This window comes from Camelina sativa, chromosome 7, assembly GCF_000633955.1.
Source record: "Camelina sativa cultivar DH55 chromosome 7, Cs, whole genome shotgun sequence".
NCBI lineage: Eukaryota > Viridiplantae > Streptophyta > Magnoliopsida > Brassicales > Brassicaceae > Camelina > Camelina sativa.
In genome coordinates, this window is record NC_025691.1 from 29,254,440 (window position 1) to 29,263,419 (window position 8,980).

Consider the following 8,980-nt stretch of genomic DNA (forward strand, 5'->3'; position numbering starts at 1 on the left):
CCATCTTGTGGATAAAGCACTACTCCGAACCACATATTTGGTAGGAATGTTCAAGAGCACTTGACATAGCAACGAATCTGGCAATTTGCTTAGCCTATCTACATCACACATACTATCACCCGAGCGTTTTGCACGCACACGTTTCTCTGCATCTTCATCCATGTAATATCTGGATTGAGTCCAACAAAAATCCTTAAAAAAACATTTTTCTCGGACGAAGAATCGAGACTAATTAAAACAATCTGTAGAAAAGTCAAAAGAAATCGAACGACAGAAAGAGCTAGTACTTACAAAAATCACGAAAGAGTAGGTGAGAATGGAATATAAAATACTTCGTTAACGGCACCTGAAGAATGAAAACAGCCGGACAACCAAACCGCCGTCAAAATATTTCCGGCCTAAGTATCTCTGTTGCCTCAACCCGGCGGTGCCACTCCAGTGGCTAATTTGCCGTTTAGAGTTTCTGTCGGTGGAAAAGTTAAAAAGGTATGTCTCGCCTTCAACCTGTTCGGTTTACTTTTGGTTAAATCGGTTCAAATTATCACCCAATCAACACGGTTATCTACGGTTATCAATGATCAAACGACGTAGGATTGTAGTTGTAAGAAAAGGCTATATTAACTGTTGGGCTGTACATGTTTTTGGTCGTGCAAGTTTCTTCGGGTATTTTTTTCTTTCATTTTAACCCCCAAATTTACAGTTTTCTTCACCTCTCGCCCTTTTTTTTTTCCCTAAGTTTTTTAGCTTTCTGCAAGACAAACCACCNGCACTGATCCACCGAGTGACATGAGCAGCATCAGGCTCATCCCACTCCCATTCGTACTTCATCTCTAAATCGCGGTCTTCTAACTTAAACTTTTGCAGGCATGATTCACTGTTAAAACCCAGAATTCTATCGACAAAACTCACAAAAGCGTTGTACTCGGGGAAATCAAATCACCATACCCCAATTCCAAACCAGGGGCAGATCTCCAAAGATTTCTCCATCTTGTGGATAAAGCACTACTCCGAACCACATATTTGGTAGGAATGTTCAAGAGCACTTGACATAGCAACGAATCTGGCAATTTGCTTAGCCTATCTACATCACACATACTATCACCCGAGCGTTTTGCACGCACACGTTTCTCTGCATCTTCATCCATGTAATATCTGGATTGAGTCCAACAAAAATCCTTAAAAAAACATTTTTCTCGGACGAAGAATCGAGACTAATTAAAACAATCTGTAGAAAAGTCAAAAGAAATCGAACGACAGAAAGAGCTAGTACTTACAAAAATCACGAAAGAGTAGGTGAGAATGGAATATAAAATACTTCGTTAACGGCACCTGAAGAATGAAAACAGCCGGACAACCAAACCGCCGTCAAAATATTTCCGGCCTAAGTATCTCTGTTGCCTCAACCCGGCGGTGCCACTCCAGTGGCTAATTTGCCGTTTAGAGTTTCTGTCGGTGGAAAAGTTAAAAAGGTATGTCTCGCCTTCAACCTGTTCGGTTTACTTTTGGTTAAATCGGTTCAAATTATCACCCAATCAACACGGTTATCTACGGTTATCAATGATCAAACGACGTAGGATTGTAGTTGTAAGAAAAGGCTATATTAACTGTTGGGCTGTACATGTTTTTGGTCGTGCAAGTTTCTTCGGGTATTTTTTTCTTTCATTTTAACCCCCAAATTTACAGTTTTCTTCACCTCTCGCCCTTTTTTTTTTCCCTAAGTTTTTTAGCTTTCTGCAAGACAAACCACCAACTCTCGAGTCTTGACCAATCAGAATGTCCCAGCCACGACGGAGTGATACTGATTTGATCCATAAATATGATTCTTTTTATGAACTACAACACTTCAATGTCATCAGAAGCTAAGAAATAACATTAAAAACAACCTAGAACGTTCATTGGTTATGAGTTATGACTATCAAAGAACGACAACTTGGCATGATGTAGAGAGTCTTGGAATGGTAAGGAGTTCTCTGAAGATGACAGATTCTTCTTTTTTAATGGAATCATCCAAGCATAGGGTCAGTTTCTTGAGGGCTGTTGAATTCTCAAGTATGTAACTCACTAGTTTCATCTCCATCGCCTCTCCTTTCAGTGGCCTTTCTATCTTGACATACTTGAGAGATGATGATAGGACACGCCGAGGTTCAGACAAGATATTAATTCCCTCCTTCTCCTGATAATTAGTAGATCCCTGCAAGTACCACCATTTAACCGAGTTCAATATATGATTGATTACCTTCACCATTTGCATCTTAAGATAGCAAGTTCATGGTTCAGCAGAGAGAATCCTTACCATGACAAGAGATTGTAGATTTGGGCAGCTCTCAAGAAAGATTGGCAACATTTCCCACGTGTAGCCGTAGAACTTAACACGCAAGGAAGATAGGTTACGGAATAAGGGTAGTGGTTCACATCTTGAGTAATCATAAATGACCTACGACGAAAAAGAAACGTATCAGGATAAACTGATACTAACAAAAAGTCTAAACGTTCAAATAGCGAATTCAACATAGGTTACCTCAAGAGTAGACGAAGCGATGATCAAATTTTTTATGCTAGAGATCCCGACGAGAAAATTACGAATCATATTTCTTTTTTGCAGATCATTTGGATCGAACTTCTTTCCACAAGACAGGTTAAACTCAGTATCGATATCGGCCTTTACAAGGGAACTCGGATTTTTTAATATGAAATTTTCAATTCGACCATCTCTGAGATTCAGAAACTTAAGCCTAGGAGCATCAACTATAACTAATAATAAATCTTCAACAAGTTCCTCCAAACCGTCTGCAACATGAGTGAAGCTCAATAGGGATTGTGAACACACTCGTAAAACTTCAATATTATCACAAAGATAATTCCTCTCTATATATAATGTCACGACCCGCTCCCAAACCCTTTGGGACTACACTAGTTTTCTTATTAAAAGGTTATTTTTAAACACATCCATATAATAAAAATACTAAGTTACTCATATTTCCAGAAAATCATTCCTTGATTAAAGTAAAAACCTTAATGCAATATTTCAATAGTCTTGTTAAAAGAAAATAAAAGAATGTCATAAATAAAAAGAAATCCGAACGTAAAAGAAAGATAGAGAATAACCGGTAAAAATAATAAACCCAACGTTCCCAAAAACACACCACAAAGCAAGACTACTTGTGCAACTACTCGAGATTCTCACCGTGACCTGAAGAGAAAAGATTAGGGAGTGAGTAATTAATTACTCAGTGAGGTGGTCAACACTGCCCACCGAAACATAACCTCACAAATAGACTTTCACGCAACTTCCAAACACTAGCATAAAATCAGACAACAAGCATATAGCTTTCACTTGCGTGAAAGACTACGACATACCACCACAATTATTTTTCGTAATATATTAAGTATTTTACTTTGATTATAGATTTGGCCATTAACACTTTATATGGCTCCCAAACCTCATTCCTAGAAGACCACGGCCCGTAGCTCGATTCTTCCCGTACTGCTCGTCAGCGGTTTATGACCCATAATGAACCCATCGGTTCATTACAGTCCAACATTCTCAATTCCCGTTTTTAATTATTTTCTTAATAATTTTCTCAACACAAAGACTAAAGTATGACGTAACACATTAACAAGCAACATGCATCTCACGTCCTCATATTACCATGAGGCAAGCATTAAAACATTTAAATATTACTAATCTAACCACCTAGCAATCAACAATCTAACCACCTAGCAATCTACAATCAATAGTGTCTAACTTCAAACTAACGCTTATCAGATGCACAAAAGTGTAAATGAGGTGTTATGAATTCGCAAATCCCTCCCCCACCTGATTGAAGATGACGAAACTAGGAATGGAGAAGTTGAAAGCGGCTAGCCTGAAACTTGTACAAGGAGAATAATGTTCAACACCTTAATCCGGAACTTGCAGAACTAGAAAACCAGAACAAAGGAACAAGAGACTTACTGCCCAAGGAACCAGACAACCTAACTTGCAGACGGAGGAAACAGAAACAACAGCAGACGACCCAACTTGCAGATGCCAACGAACCGACTTGTGACAGAAGCAACCAGAAACAACAACCAAAACTTTCAGATAACTTGTAACAGAAGGAACAGATTATAGAAGCTAACACAGTGACTTGTAGAAGATGGGAAACAGATTAATGTTTGGATTTCCTTACCCAAACGAACCACCGGTGATGGATCTCGACTCCAGTGAGAGAAGTGAACGACGGAGACAACGGTGACTCAAGCGGCGGTGACTATGGATCGACGTAACGTGGAACTTGATCTCAACGAGAATGGTGATGGTGACTTGAGATTCAGATTTACGGAAACAAGAGAGTGATCGAAGTTGGAACGAAAACTTTGTAAGCGGCTATGATGAAGAAGACAATACGTACACATATATACACACTCGCTTAGGATTTTTGCTTAACAAAGGGGCTGGGCCTTTAATGGGCCTAAACGGGTCTCACATATAAGCTTTCAAGAACTCGGCAACGTGAGATGAGCGTTTCTAAAGCCAAATCGTCGTCATCAGCGAACATCATAATTCCTAGACTGAGAACTTTGAGAGAAGGTAAAGAAACAAACTTGGGACTAGGCAAGGTTAGTCCAGAGAGCGTCAAGCTTACTAAGCTCTCACAAGTGTAAATGGTTGGAGGCATCACGACATCACAAGAATCGTCCGAAACATAGAGATATTTCACTTTCCGTCTAACAACACTGTTGATCCACCGCCTAACAAAAGCATCTCCAGGCTCTGGCTCATCATAACCATAAAATTCGCACTCTAACCTAAAACTTTGTAAGCGCGACTGACTATTAAAACCTAGAAAACGGTCGACAAAACTCAAGAATGCGCTGTAGTCAATCGGGAATGCGTTGCGGGTTTGGAAATCACGATAACCGAAGTTCAATCCAGGTACATACTTCCAGAGATTTCTCCATCTACTGGATAACACACTAGTCTTAACTACATCTTTCGTTGGGAGACACAAGAGTACCTCACATATCAAACAATCTGGCAAATTGCTTATCCAATCAACTTCACCGTAGCCTTTGGCACGAACACGTTTCCCACCGTCTTCATCCTCCATAACCACCGCAATTATCAAATAGAAACGCAATCCTCAAAACCTTGCAGTAGAGAGAATCGATTAATTGAGGGTTGCTAAATTAATAGAACAACTGACTCGCGGCGCTGTGGGTCCCATATTTTAAATTACAGGGCTTGTTGCGTTTCACAACTATGTTAATGGGCTTTAGGTTGCAGCATAATGGGCCTATAGTCATGGAAGGTGAGGGGGATAAAATATTTTACACTCCCGCCGGAGGGTCTTGCGATTGTCCCGCCTCTGTCGTGCTTTCCCAATTATTTTGTTTTGTTGAGATTTTTGCTTAGATCTTTGCTGATTGTGGATTTCGTCTAGAAGAAGTAGAGAGGCGAGGAAACTATGAGGGAAGAAGAAATTGAGAAGATCCGCGGCGTGGTTCGTGACTGCGTAAGTAAGCATTTGTACTCGTCGGCCATCTTCTTCGCCGACAAAGTAGCGGCACTCACTAATGACCCAGCTGACATTTATATGCAAGCTCAAGCTCTGTTTCTCGGTCGACATTACCGACGCGCCTTTCACCTTCTCAACGCCTCTAAGATTGTCCTCCGAGATCTTCGATTCCGTTACCTCGCCGCAAAGTGCCTCGTAATTTCCGATTTCTCCCTTCTTCTTCTATCTAATTATCTATTTCTCTGTGGGATGGGATTTTGAAATTCAGATTGTTTCGCTTGAATCGAGTGGTTTTAGGGTTTATCGGGTAAATTCTGTGTGTGTTTCAGGAGGAATTGAAGGAATGGGATCAGTGTCTCTTGATGCTTGGTGATGCTAAGGTTGATGAAGATGGAATTGTCTATGATGCCAAAGATGGTAGCGTCATAGATTTTGATAAAGATGCAGAGGACCGAGAGATTAATGTGAGTTTTTTACTCTATTCAAATACTTCACTCCAGATGTCATGTAGATAGTATGTATATGAGTCTAGAAGGCTTAGTTAGTGAAATTGTTGGAATTAAATTAATTGGTCTGACTACTATATACTGTGTTTCCACTATACTATTTTGAGGTTGAAGGTTTTGCAAGTACCTGCACTGATACATTGGGGGTTGTCTTTTGCAGATTTCATCGGCAATATGCTTCTTAAGAGGGAAAGCATATGGAGCGTTACAAAACCGTTCTCAGGCTCGACAATGGTCAGTGAGCCTTCTTTCACTTATCTTTCTTGTTTAGGGGATCATTTGCATTTTGATGATTTCGAGAAACTGATCTTATTGAGCTAGTGGTGTGACATGATCTGAGCATGTATATAAGTTTCACTGAACTGCTAGTAGGAAATATTAGGATCTTGTGTGTAATCTGGCTGATCCATCTATCATGATTGAGTGGTGTGTGAGAATCTTGAACTCCATATCCATTTAACTCATTAGTTTCGGTTGGGTTTGCAGGTACAAAGCTGCTATAAAGGCTGATCCTCTGTGCTATGAGGTACTTCTAGCACCCTAGTCAATTGCTGCATGTTATTTTTAGTTTCTGTGGGAAGTTGCAGAGCTACTGTGGGAAGATAAAATTCTCTTCATCACTATATAGTAGTAAAAAACCTGATTTAGCTCCTGTAGTTATCAGAAAACTGTTACATGGTTGTGATTTCTGTAATCTATCCTTTCAGGCTTTGGAATGCCTTATTGAAAGCCATATGCTTACATCTGAAGAAGGTGAGTTATAGTTCTAAGCTTTTTCATTCTTCTTTATTTTATCGTCTTGTTTGTTTCATGGCGTTGTCGTTTACATGACTAGAAGTTAACTGAGACTTTAATTACTTGAAATTCAGAATCGAGTCTGCTTTCTTCACTGCAATTTAGTCCAGAAGACGGATGGCTCTCTTCTTTCTATTCATGCTTGATAAAGAAGGTAAACATTTCGATGTTGTAAGGTGTTGATCCGATATGTGTCAATAGATATGTAGCACTTATATTTGGAATTTGCTTGCTGATTATCTATTCTGCTAATTTCTTTTGGTAGCATCTTTTTTTCTTCTTGANTCATGTCCAGTATGACATACAGAGCACGATAGATGCTAAGTTCAAGAAGCTTGAGAACGAAAGTGGTAGTGTCTCTGGATCATCGATGATCACATTGGCTAATAACACTGATCTGTTGGCCTGTAAAGCTGAGTACTACCATCAATGCTGTGAATATCAGAAGTGTTTCGAACTAACCTCTGCGTAAGTTGTATATTACTGCTGATGCTAAATTTTGAGCAATATGAAACTTGAATGATTCTAGCAATGTGATTCTCTTTTGGTCTTATTTGACAGACTCCTTGAAAAAGATCCTTTTCATTTGAAGTGTACCTTGGTACATTTGGCCGCTGCCATGGAACTTGGTAATTCAAATGAGCTCTATCTAATGGCGTGCAATTTGGTAAAAGACTACCCTTCAAAGTGAGTATGAAATTTATTTTCTCAAGCTATATGGCCAGTGGGTGAGCATGTCAATATAGTTCTTATGATTTTATCCCAATCCTAGCTAGGATAGTTAACCTGTTTATGGTTCAGCTTGTCAAGACCATGAATCAACTTCAAGAGCATTTTTTTTGGTGGAATATGTTTTATGTACTTGGTCTCGTTGAACATGTGAAATTGATTTCACATTTTTGTGTATGAGTCAAAGTTTCATAATTCCTTTGCTTGATGCTCTGTGGTATAAATACTCATGCGTGGTTTTGTAGGGCGTTGTCATGGTTTGCGGTGGGTTGTTACTACTATTGTATCAAAAAGTATGCTGAAGCTCGGCGGTACTTTAGGTAATGCCATGATGCAGTCTTGATCAACTCTAGTGGTAGGTGCATGTGTCTGACCTGAACCCCATTTATTCTAATATGGTTTTGCAGTAAAGCTACGAGTATAGATGGCTCATTCTCACCAGCTTGGATAGGTTATGGTAATTCCTTTGCTTCCCAAGAGGAGGGTGACCAAGCCATGTCTGCCTATCGTACTGCTGCTAGGCTATTTCCAGGGTAATCAAGTTACTCTTGTTTTCTTTAAAACTAGTGACTGTAAATGTATAACTTGTGTCTAAAATGAGTCATTCTTAGCCCTCAAGCAATGTAGAAGTGTTCTTATTACGTCACAAATTGTTTTTTACAGGTTGAATCTTGATATTATCTTGTTCCAGGTGTCATTTGCCAACTCTGTACATTGGAATGGAGTATATGCGAACTCACAGCTACAAGCTTGCGGACCAGGTAAAGTTAGAAAATGCTGTCTGATATCTTCAGTTTATATGACTTATCTTTGTGCAAATATTGTATTTACTTTGTTCCCTTGTCTTTGTCCAGTTTTTCATGCAAGCTAAGGCGATATGCCCTTCGGATCCACTTGTTTACAATGAACTCGGAGTTGTTGCATATCATATGAAAGAGTGCGTTCCTCTTCTCTTTACAGTCTCTGCTTATCTCTGAATTTTCCAAATGCTATTAATGACAAAGCTATACTACAAAATGGGGTGAAGGTAACGATCCAGTAAATTGAGTCAACAATATCAACTATATTTCAGGTACGATGAAGCTGTGCGGTGGTTTAAGAAGACATTGTCCCATATACCATCTGCATTAACTGAAACCTGGGAACCAACTGTGGTCAATCTCGCTCATGCATATAGAAAGCAAAGGTATATTTTGGTGCACACACAACTAGCATCTTCTGTTGTGAATGTAATGAAGTTATTGACTCTTGAATTCTTATTATAAACAGAAACTACCATGAAGCTATCTCATATTATGAGAAAGCACTTACACTATCAACTAAAAGCTTAAGCACTTACTCTGGCTTGGCGTACACTTACCATTTGCAGGTATTTAATGTACTTTTAAACACCAGTCATTTCTTTGAAACAATACTTACGATGATTATCACATTTTTTCCATTTCCATC

At 39.2% G+C, this 8,980-nt stretch overlaps 2 protein-coding genes across 3 annotated transcripts in view; one reads left to right on the forward strand and one right to left on the reverse strand.

Moving 5' to 3' along the window:
• On the reverse strand, positions 1,915-5,277 carry LOC104703208 (F-box/FBD/LRR-repeat protein At1g78750-like). Of its 2 annotated transcripts, none has more exons than XM_010419178.2 (4): positions 4,470-5,277; positions 2,519-2,887; positions 2,294-2,434; positions 1,915-2,191 (listed from the first exon to the last, which is right to left on the reverse strand). In XM_010419178.2, the coding sequence occupies exons 1-4, from the start codon at positions 5,091-5,093 to the stop codon at positions 1,916-1,918; spliced, it is 1,410 nt and encodes a 469-aa protein (XP_010417480.1). In that variant the 5' UTR covers positions 5,094-5,277; the 3' UTR covers position 1,915. The 2 variants fall into 2 exon arrangements, with proteins under 2 accessions (XP_010417480.1, XP_010417481.1); XM_010419179.2 differs by having other exon boundaries at positions 2,519-2,863; positions 4,461-5,277.
• Positions 5,334-8,980, forward strand: part of LOC104703207 (anaphase-promoting complex subunit 6-like) — a 5,256-nt gene continuing 1,609 nt past the window's right edge. Inside the window, exons 1-14 of the mRNA XM_010419177.2 lie at positions 5,334-5,696; positions 5,831-5,965; positions 6,168-6,241; positions 6,494-6,533; positions 6,715-6,760; positions 6,877-6,956; positions 7,098-7,270; positions 7,364-7,489; positions 7,777-7,851; positions 7,939-8,064; positions 8,223-8,292; positions 8,386-8,468; positions 8,604-8,717; positions 8,801-8,920. Coding sequence (XP_010417479.1) covers positions 5,451-5,696; positions 5,831-5,965; positions 6,168-6,241; positions 6,494-6,533; positions 6,715-6,760; positions 6,877-6,956; positions 7,098-7,270; positions 7,364-7,489; positions 7,777-7,851; positions 7,939-8,064; positions 8,223-8,292; positions 8,386-8,468; positions 8,604-8,717; positions 8,801-8,920 — 1,508 coding nt within the window. The 5' untranslated portion in view covers positions 5,334-5,450. The remainder of the gene's footprint in view (positions 5,697-5,830; positions 5,966-6,167; positions 6,242-6,493; positions 6,534-6,714; positions 6,761-6,876; positions 6,957-7,097; positions 7,271-7,363; positions 7,490-7,776; positions 7,852-7,938; positions 8,065-8,222; positions 8,293-8,385; positions 8,469-8,603; positions 8,718-8,800; positions 8,921-8,980) is intronic.

Coding starts and splice junctions, on each gene's coding strand:
- LOC104703208 (XM_010419178.2), bottom strand. CDS start 5,093: ATGGAGGATGAAGACGGTGGGAAACGTGTTCGTGCCAAAGGCTACGGT. Junction 2,888..4,469: donor GAGTTCTTGAAAGCTTATAT/GTGAGACCCGTT, acceptor AGGGTTTGGGAG/CGGGTCGTGACATTATATAT. Junction 2,435..2,518: donor TCGCTTCGTCTACTCTTGAG/GTAACCTATGTT, acceptor TTTTCGTCGTAG/GTCATTTATGATTACTCAAG.